This window comes from Kryptolebias marmoratus, unplaced genomic scaffold (genome assembly GCF_001649575.2).
Source record: "Kryptolebias marmoratus isolate JLee-2015 unplaced genomic scaffold, ASM164957v2 Scaffold24, whole genome shotgun sequence".
Classification (NCBI taxonomy): Eukaryota; Metazoa; Chordata; class Actinopteri; order Cyprinodontiformes; family Rivulidae; genus Kryptolebias; species Kryptolebias marmoratus.
This window is the reverse complement of record NW_023665758.1, coordinates 141,110-151,763: the sequence shown is the minus strand read 5'-3', so window position 1 is coordinate 151,763 and position 10,654 is coordinate 141,110. Positions and strand designations below refer to the sequence as shown.

Here is a 10,654-nt window from a genome sequence, read left to right as displayed (position 1 = left end):
GTGTTTTCACCATAAGTGCTGAAAGATGGAGACGCATGAAGTATCAAACCCGGGGTCGCAACAAGTAGAGACAGCTGGCAGGCAGCCCAAGAAGAAAGACTTTTACCAAAACCAGGGGGACGTCTGTGATTTGGTTCAAGAAGTCCGACACGGAGCAGAAAAAGGTAATATGGTAACTCTGCTAATGCTAATGCTAACTCTGCTATTAGACTGTTTTCTCATCTGACGCCAACACAACAAACCTCTTCTATCACTTAAAGAAGAACCACGAAAAAGAATGTTTAACAATCCAAAAAGTGCAAGGTCAAACAAGTTGTAAAAGAGCCGGGGAAAGTTGCGGAAAGTGAAACTATAGTCGGCCGAAGATAATAGAGTCCGTTGTCATTTGATACTGTTCCGTCGTAACAGGTACATATATTGCTGCACTAAAATGCAGCAGATCTCATTTGTGAAAGTTCAGTTAAATGTCACTTCGAAATAAGCTTGAAAAAGGTAAGAAATTCGATTATTTTTTTCATATTTTTGAGAGAATAACTGACAACGTATGTAATTGGGCTATATCGTGATATATATCGCTATCGTGATATAAAATTATCCATATCGTGATATAGGATTTTTTCCATATCGCCCAGCACTACCCCCCACAGTGGCGTGTGCGTTGATCAAATTCACCTGCCACTTCAAATATTTACCCGCATTTGGCCGGTGGCGGGTGCTAATTTCCACCCCTGGTTTAAACTGAATAACCAGTAATGTAGCTTTGAACCTTTGTATGGACGTACAGTTTACTTTAAAAAGAAACCACTCAGTTTAAACAAGATCTGAAAGGCTATCAATCTCATCTCCAAATTTTGCGTAAAAATTAGTTTTCGAAAATTTTCAATCAGCCACAGTCGGTCCAAAAACTGACAATAAATTATGTGTTAGAGTTTCTTTTATTATTATTTTAAAGAAGAGGCAGACCAGCAATCCCCATTTTTGTTCATGTGGTCAGCTTCAAACAAAGCAATTATAGTAACAGCACTCAGTTTTGAAACAACCTACTTTCCTGACGAACCGCCACGAGCTCGGAGGAAAGCGGGAGAGGAAAGCAGTCACCACAGACAATTATTGTCAGTTCAGATTTATTAATTGGGCATGGTTTTAGACTAAACCTTAATGCAACTGTGATTAATAGTGTGAAACAGAACAGGCCTGTCAAAGGGATGACGTGGTGTGCTCGCAAAATTATTTGTGTGTATTACAGCGTGTTCAGGTTTTGATTTGAATTGTACTTTTAAAAATGTTAAAACTCTTAAAAGGGGAAATTAAACTAGCTAAAATAAAGTGGAGAATAAGGACTGTTGATGCACTCCAATTGCCCAACACTGGTGTACTGCCTACAATACAGTTTTGCAAACCACAAAAATAAATTGTAAAATTGGCTGTGCAAACCATGGTCCCACAGCTGGCTGACTAACACTGTTTTTATGTCCACTGTAGCAGCAAAACATCCTGATGGCAGGATTTTTAACACACGTGTTTTTCATTCAAATAGTTGTTCGTGTTTCTCTCGTCTCTCTCACAGGCAAAGCCACACGACTGAATTCTTGCAAAAGGAGGACTTCGCTCCAAAATTTGAAGTTCTTACTAAAAGTATCCTTACATCATGTTGACATTTCAGACTAATCTTTTTAAATACATAAATAATAAGAGCTTCATTTTAATTGTGATGCTGGAGCTTCTTATTTTACATTTTAATTTGCAGGTCTTTGTTAACAGATTATTTTGAGGTATGCTGTAAATGCCAATGTTGACGGTTAAAAATTTTATTTTATAATAAAAAGAAAAACATTGAAATATAATTACTGAAGGAAAAAAGTGGTACAGATTAATTGATTAATCAAAAATTAGTTGATGGAATATTGGACATAATATAGTAATGTAGTATAACAATATAGTATACGTAAATCATAGTAATTAGTGGCAGCTCTGTGTCAATTTGCTGAATATCCACTTGGCAGTCTTGCATTAGCGCTCTTAAATAAAAAAAAACTTGCCTCTGCAACTGTGATCTGTTTTGTGTGTGTGTGTGTGAATACAGGGTGTGCATTGGGTTTGGGAGGGTAGAGAAGCTCAGCTGTGATAGACATGTTCCGCCACTGTGTGTGTGTGTTAGTCAACATGCGACAAAACGGTGATTCTTGTTTGGTGGCAAAGGGACCCAATACATTTTACAACCTACAAAAAATTTATTATTTTGATTAAACAAGCTGATTTCATAAGCTTGCTTCTACTTTCAATAAATGACTGTTAATATCATTTACGAGTTCAATTACACATTTAGGTGATGAAGCTAAAGGGGAGATCTTTGTTTTTTAAAAGATACCCTGTGAAATAATATTATAATCTTTTATCTTTCAGGTAAAATCTAGTGCAACACAGCTTTAGCTTATAGATTATGCATTACAAAATAATCAAAAGGCAGATCATGAAAGCAGATCAGAAGTGGTTATCACAGAACGCAAGAAGCCAAATGAACAATGATTAAAGAAACTGAGACCCGTTATTTAAGTGGGGATCACAGCTACAAATGACAACCTGCAGCCCTTTCCCACTGTAATATAGTGATGGAGAACATGCATTAGCTATAATGCAAGTCAAAGATGGGTGCCAGTGGACTGATTCATTTCAAACCAATATAAAATTGCAAAGCGGCAAATGCTGTTGTGAGGCAGCTGATGTTGTGGTACAATGTCACACCTGGTGTAATCCTGAGAAAGATGAGTCCTGAGAAGAGCTAACAGCCAAGCTTCTTTTCCTCTTCCCCACTGACGAGTCTAAACACTAGAGCAGACAGTAGAGGGGCAGGGGTCAAAATTACACAGCCTCTATCCACCTTTAGTCAAAATTAACATGAGCACAACAGGCACTTCTGTGTGCACCCACGTGGTTTAGTGCCATATGTGCAACAACCAGTGTCCTGTACAGCTTTAATAGGCACTGATCCAAAATAGTGCAGCTCTATAAATCTGTAAATTACATGAATCTATTGGAGTAATTACCAGGAGGGTGGGGTGATTGCATCCCTCTAACGGAGGGGCACTAAAGTTCTTAAGAGGGAACTATCAATATGTTTTGCTTATGTCAAAAAAAGAGATTATCAAAAGCCTGAGTGAAAATTTTAATACATCAGACACTGATGTTACACACAGAGCTGCTTTTTACAAGTAATTGTATAATTGGAATCAAAAGAATTCCAAATGATAGCAAAATAAATAAATAAATAAATTAAACAACTTTGTATGCACAATAGACTGATATTTAGAACAAGCAGATAAACGTGTCCTGAAAAACGTTAAACAGGAAGATGAAACAGTCCAGAGGCTGTGTGATTGGGTCATCAATTTGCAACATGCTTTGGGTAGAAATCAAGTCCCGTTTACCAATATTAACACAAACATATGAAAGGAATCACGAGTGTTGCATTCAGGTTATTACAAAGTCTATGGTTATGTAGACTGAATGCAGGCCTTGTTGAAACATGGTCTGTGGTCTGTTGCGGTATGTTCTGTTTAAAACACGTGTTGCAAAACAAAATGCAGTGAGTGCATTATCTGTACCTGGTCAATGTAACCATCTGATGCAAAAATAATGCAAAAAATAAAATCACAGTGGTTCAAGCAAATCCTGTTTTATTGACTAGAGATATTTTCCTTGAATAAAAAGTCCTCTGAGGACCACACTTCATGCTACAATTTTACGTTGATAAAACCACAGTTAACAGTTTTTGCATATTTATTTTCGCAAACGTGGGTAAGTTTCAGTTAGTACTTTTTGTTCACTTTTTTGAACAGCTGCTGCCTTTTAAAACCCACAAGAATATATATAATACCTTCAAAAAAATAAATGAGACATGTCCAGCAAATTGTATATAATGCAAATGATTTCAGCTTTTTTTTTCTTTTTGAACTCAAGAAAAAAATGGTTTTGTTTTGAATATGAATGAGTCAGATGTGATATTTTGAAAGCTAAAATAATGCAGTCAGGCTGCAGCAGCAATGATTCATTCGCTCAAAAATTGTCCCTCTGCACAAGGCTTCAGCTTCTTTGTCATTAATTCACTCTATGTAGAGTTATCTCTGTGGGCTTGTAAACACTGATTGTTGTACATCCAAAATCAGATGAAAAATGGCTAACATCAGTCAGCACCTGTCCTTTCAGCTCCTCCATGATAGAGGTCATCACTGCCACCTTTACTTTTCTCTTTTGACAAAAATACAATCACTTGCCCATTTCTCCTGAAAAATGCAGCTGCCAGCATCCACTATTCTTTTTCCACAGTCTCCACAATCAATAGCTGCAAGTGACCCTGTCTTATCTTGATCTGATGCTTGACCGCTCATGTTGTGTTCTCAGACCCTGACCAGTCTCCGTCTTACAGTGTTTCTCTGCCCAGCCTCTCTCCTCGATGGACCAAAACGCTCCTACTGGTGTTTAGATGTGGAGAAGATCTGATAAATAAAATGTGACAGGACCATTTAAGCTACAAAAGAAAACAGTCTTCAAACCAATCCAAACAATGGACAAGTTTGCAAAGTGACTAAGATATGTTTGATCTTTTCTGGTACTTTCCTTGCAATCTGTCAACGCTGCAGGAAAAAATTGATCTTTGGTGACGTCTGAATCTGTCCATATCATTACTAAATTCCAACAGATTGTTTTTAACCTGATTGTTCTTTGTGTTACATCTATGATACACCCTTTTCAGCAGAACAACTTTTCCTGACTTTGTGGTCTTCCCAACGCAACAATTGCTGTGATTTACAGCAGGAGTTTGCGATCTCGGTCACTGGTATTCTAATGAGGTTACGTGCACCCCTGAAGGCTAGTCTGGATCTACTAAACAAGCAAACTGGGCGTGTGCCCAGGTGTCCTTGATGCAAAAGGGCCCTGTGTGATGAGTGAAAAACAAAAGATGTATATCAGTCCCTCCAGGATTTCGCGGGCATTTTTTGCGATTGTTGCAGACTAAAATGCCTGATTTTGTAGGGCATTTTCCTAAAAGTTGCAATGAAAAGTTGCGATTTTTTTTTTTTTACTAAAAATCAATAAAAAAACATAACTTTTAATATATAAACCAAAAAATACTTACTAGTTTTGTAAGATAATTACCAACAAACATTGACATTATCAAAAGGTGCTTTATTTGAGAACTTTGATAGCTTATAAACTGACATTCATGACCATTTCTGGATTGTCCCTCCTCTGCAGCTCTCCTCACACGTTTTGCAGACACAAAGTGTTTGTTGATGAATGACTTGCGTTTATGTTTGATGATTACACTGCAGGAGGTGCAAAACAGCTTCCCCCCACTCTCGTGCAGCTGGGTAGGAAACTGGTTTGCGACCGCAGTGAAGTTAGTTTTAAGTTGGATATTGGATATTCGCGCTCCGCGGAGTTAGTGGCGTCATGCTCAAGGCTGACCCGAAACAGGAACGCCAATGGCGGCCAGCCGTTCTCTGCCGGCCCCTTCTCTCACGCGCGGTGGTTCACTTAGGGACGGCTGGCTGACATTAGTGTTCCTGTTTCGGGTCAACTGTGAGCTAGACGCCACTAACTCCGTGGAGCGCGAATATTCAACTCAAAACTAACTTCATTGCGGTGTTTTGCACGGTCCTTTGCTGAAATGTGAAGCATTAGCGCACATTTTCGCTTCGGTCGCTGCTCCTGCATGCTTCCGGCATTCTGATGTTAATCAAATGTGACGTCACATCTCTTCTTTGTGAGTTATTAGGGGTTAAAGTTGCAGTGTTTTGGACAAAGTTGCAAAAAGTTGCGATTTTGCGGGGTTTGCTTGATTTTGCGTTAATAGTTGCGATCGCAACATCGCGAAATCCTGGAGGGTCTGTGTATTGTAAAATATTATTTATTATAAGTGTTAGGCCAAATATATGCTCAAAGTAGGGCTTTGAAAATAATCACATTTGTAGTTTCTATTTTGATTTTTGTTCCAAACAAACAGAAAAAAAGGGACAACTGACAAAAAACAATTATGAAAAATACTCCACGAGCTGAAGCTCTGCTCCCCCTACTGCTGTTTGTGAGGGGGGGGAGACAGAGAGCTCTGCTGCACTGCTCAGGAACAACATTCAACACCAAGAACAATGTTTAAAACAACAGCATCAAAATCATTACCAACTTAAGGGCTGCTAAGGAGCACACGACTTCAAAGGCATGTAAATAATTCCGTTGAAATTATTTACATGGAAAAGGAAAAAAAAGGATAAATCACCCTTCAATCTTAAAACACATTTCTTTAACAAAACCTCTTGAACTTCAACAAACACAAAGAGCATTTCAGTTGTCTAGTTAAGACGTAATAATAGCATGAATAAACTTGTCAAAGACCTCACTAGAGATAAGACTCCATCCTGTCAATAATTCCAAGTTGGAAGGAGATTTATTTTACAATACAGCTAATCTTTTTATCCTATGAGCTGTGAAGAATCACTCCCACATCCCTGACAGTGGAATGGCTGCATGGAGCCAAAGAACTGAAAGCATCAATTTAAGTGAAATTAGACTTTTCACATGACTTCAGCTTCTTTTCACTGAAGGTGATAAAGGTTAGCTTAATCCAAATCTTCATTTGATTTAGAGGGGTGAGTGGTTTCATTAAGACACTCCTTTCTGTTCTACTGGTCAGACAGGCCTAGATATAATCTGCAAAAAGAATATTGTGCTTTGTTAAATTGATCCCAAAAACAAGTTCAATAAAATTAACAGCAATGGCCCATAAGAGAAACACTCTCCTAAGTAAAGAGGAAAACCCTCATTGTCAAGTACGACAATGGTTCAACCATGACAGTGCTGTACTTTTCACCCCAGCTATTGGTTCCAGTAATGACACCAGATAATATGTACCACTGCAGACCAGTCCAAAAAAGCACCAGATCAGACTTCTCCAAGTCAACAGTTAAAAGAAGGTCAATAAAAACTATGTTCAGGGTTGTGGTAGGGTTTAAAACCTGACTGAAATTTCAAACTCTTTCTTCAATATAATCAGTGGTGTCCACGCCCATTTTTACAGCATGGACACCACTCTTCTAACAGCCCAGGAGATGTAAATGAGCATTTTTGTTACAAATGTATGACACCAGCTGCTTTATAAAATGTGAAAGCTGGAACCCACCTAAAAATGAAAAGAGTACTTTTCAAGTTGAAAAAGAGTAGCAAAAAAATATTGTTTCCTTATATTTAATGACAGAGCCATACTGCTGTCAGACAAAGTGTACACTTACAACACCTCTAAATCAGGGCTCCTACACATTTTTTATTTCCAAACTCCATGTTTTCAGACTCAAATTTTTAGATTTTCTGCTAGTTTTTAGTCATTTATGTCAAAGTTTTATTATCTGAGCCTATGTAAAATTATTGGATATGAAATGGGTTTTACCACACTTAAATTATTTTACTCATTGGCTTTACAGGGCAGCCTGTGAGGAAAAACAACTACCTACTACTGCAATAGATAAATAATTGTTTTGATTTAAAAAATAAATAAAACTAAGTCAATATGAGAAAATATTACAGATTTTTTGGCCTAAATATATTTATGACAAGAATTTTACCAATTACTCTTAGCCCAGCATGAAAAACCAACTAAATTCATATATTTAAAAAATGTTTAAAGTAGAACTTAAGTGTTTTGAAGCTATCAGATGAAACAAAAATCATAAAATGTGCTTGTTGCACCATTTTTAAAAAATGATAATAATTAAAAAAAAAAACAACTGAATATTGAAAAAAATACTTGGGTGTTTTCAGCTTTTGTAAACAATACTTAGTTACTCTCAAGCATGCTCTTGTTTAGACAAACTTAGGAACTTTAGCTCTCTCCTGCAATTTTTGAGCTGACTTGAATTTTTTTTTTCATTCGAAAAAAGGTTTCTTCTTTCATTCCCACTAATAAACAATGGGACAGTAACTGCACTCTTGGTTCTTCAGCAATATTTTGGAGCCAGTCGAGGTACAGTGTATGTCATGAACCCAGGATGGGAATTCTGCTCCCCAAAATCAGCTCACTTTGGCATTTATTGACTAAAATGCTAAAAACAAGTTATTTAAGTTTTAGATCAGAGGAATGGCTCCCTGGAATGTTTTGTGAAAGTGTTTCACTAAATGACATTCTTGCAATGTCAATATTTTGAGATTTGATTTCAGTTCACCATTAAGTCTTTTTACATGGATCTGAATATAACTGACAACTCGTAGAGTCTAAGAGCTTTGGCAACACAGATAGAGGGCAGACATAGATGAAAAAAAAAATCAAGCTAGGTTTTTAAGACTATGAGCGGCTCACTGAAAAACAAATAGTTGAATGCAGATTGTGCAAAGCAACTTTTTCTTTCCATGTCAGCATCACACCAAATACTGCAGAGATAGAAACTTTCACTGAAGTTTTAATGAGTAGAATTAGTGCCCCTTAAACATTTATAGTACTGTAATGTTTGTCAGTTTAGTTATTTGCAAACGAGACGTGTGAGGAACACTAAATGAGAGAGGGGGAGTTTTTAAACAAATGTTTTCCAAACTAAATTCTTTTTATTTTATATTTATCAAGACCTGGAAAACCCTATAATCAAATTCCAAACTTTTCTATACTGTGTAGGAACCCTGAAGAGTTCATCACTTCATGAGCCATACTTTTACAGGACCTACCTTGTTACAGTGACGGCCGATGCCCATGAGGAAGTTGTCTGGTTTGATGTCTCTATGGATGAAGTTCTTTGTGTGTACATACTCAATTCTGCTGATCATCTGAAGATTAAGAGAAGCATCAGTTAACATGAGGAGGTTTGTCACCATCTGCTTAGTCCTCTTTCAAGATAGATCACAATCTGGTCAATTACATACGGTTAAATTTTTCCATAAGCCAATTGTAATAATTTGTATAGTTCATTTGTTTTTAACATCTTATAGCCCCTACAGGAACAAGTGTTGTAAAATGGTATTTGTAGCACAAATGCTTTCACACTTGGATTGAGTGTCCTCATCCACTGAACATGAAGGAATAATTATTTAATTGTGTATTTCAATCAAATAACTACTTTTTTCCTGCAATAACACATAAATAAACTAAGTAATTTTCCCACTAAAAACTGTCACAGACATGTCTAATCTCTCCTGCATTTCAAGCCAATAAAGTATGAAGACAGACAACATATAAATCGGGAATTACAAACATGACGCTGGATGACGTTGACCTAAATTGTTCTTTCTTGCTGTGAAAATGTTTGCTACAAAAGACCTTCGGGCCTATATGCCCTTGGTCACTGGGAGGAAAAAAATAATCACGTTTACTTCATGCAGACAAATTTCAAGTTAAAAAAGTAAAATCCTGTCAAAATAATCCAAGTATTTAACAAATACCTTATCAGAATTAAAATAATGTGATGTGTGCACAGCTTTTCTACCTGATCTGCCAGCATAAGGACTGTTTTCATGGTAAAGCGACGAGAGCAGAAGTTAAACAGGTCCTCCAGACTGGGTCCAAGCAGGTCCATGACTAGAACATTGTAGTCCTTCTCTTGGCCATACCACCTATTACAAAAAATTAAGAAAATAATTGATTAATTCTTTGATTTATTTGTACATGTTGAGCACACCAGGTTTTTAAAAACACTATACATTTAGGACAGATTGAACAGAGTGGAAAGTATTTGTAAACTCTGTAAAACTGACAAAAACAAAGAAAGAAGAAGTAAAATACTTAAAAAATACTTTAAAAAACAAAACACTTTTTTTTATCAGAGTAAAAACCACTGCATGTCACTAAGCAGCAGACATTCCTCTAAAAAGACCAGGTTTCCCCCAGTAAGCCTTACAGGCCGCCAGGCTTTGATGACCCAGCCAATAGGCTAAGATCCACTTGTTTATTATAAATATGTCATTTTTGTAGTACACGTTTTTTTCCACCCGCACCCCCAAAACGGCTACCTTTATCTACCTCACTGCGCAAGGGTACGCGCGCCAACAGTAACAAAATTGGGCTGTCCCCGCCCCTGCGTGATGGTCCCAAGTATGGTGTGATTTTTGTGCCACCAGGTTGAGCGTGCAAGCAGTTTGTCACAGTTGAGCGATCTGTGCCCTCAAATCAGTGTCACTGCGCGCGCTCAACCTGGTGGCACAAAAAAAAAAAATCACGCCATACATAAGCGCCAAGTATAAATGCCCCGGCAGTGCGCTAGGATCTGTGCGCCATGCGCAGAGCCCCGCACGACTCTAATGAGCCCTGAGGCCGAGCCACCTTCAGCTACCGCTGGAGTTAGCAAAAACATTATCGGGTTTAACCAAAAATGGTTAGTTGAGCTAAAATTCAGCGGGTGGCTTTACAAGACCGAATATGGTAAGCATGTTTTGTACTTGGTGAAAATATTAATATGCCATGTGCTTATTTATCCTTGGATAGCAGTAAAATGATGCTATTAAATTCAGCAATAGATATGCTTTGTTTTGTTGTTACATACAGGTGCTGGTCATAAAATTAGAATATCATGAAAAAGTAGATTGATTTCAGTAATTCCATTTAAAAAGTGAAACTTGTATATTATATTCATACATTACATACAAACTCATATATTTCAAATGTTTATTTCATTTAATTTTGATG

The 10,654-nt window shown here is 37.3% G+C and overlaps 1 protein-coding gene across 4 annotated transcripts in view; it reads right to left on the bottom strand.

Annotated features, from left to right (window-relative positions):
• Nucleotides 1-10,654, bottom strand: part of csnk1a1 (casein kinase 1, alpha 1) — a 54,226-nt gene that overhangs the window by 27,460 nt on the left and 16,112 nt on the right. For 3 of the 4 annotated variants that reach the window (XM_037974357.1, XM_037974359.1, XM_037974358.1), the window contains exons 3-5: nt 9,459-9,585; nt 8,704-8,802; nt 2,743-2,826 (exon numbers count right to left, since the gene is read on the bottom strand). In XM_037974357.1, the coding sequence (XP_037830285.1) occupies nt 2,743-2,826; nt 8,704-8,802; nt 9,459-9,585 (310 nt within the window). The remainder of the gene's footprint in view (nt 1-2,742; nt 2,827-8,703; nt 8,803-9,458; nt 9,586-10,654) is intronic. The other variant, XM_037974360.1, reaches the window with a different exon arrangement.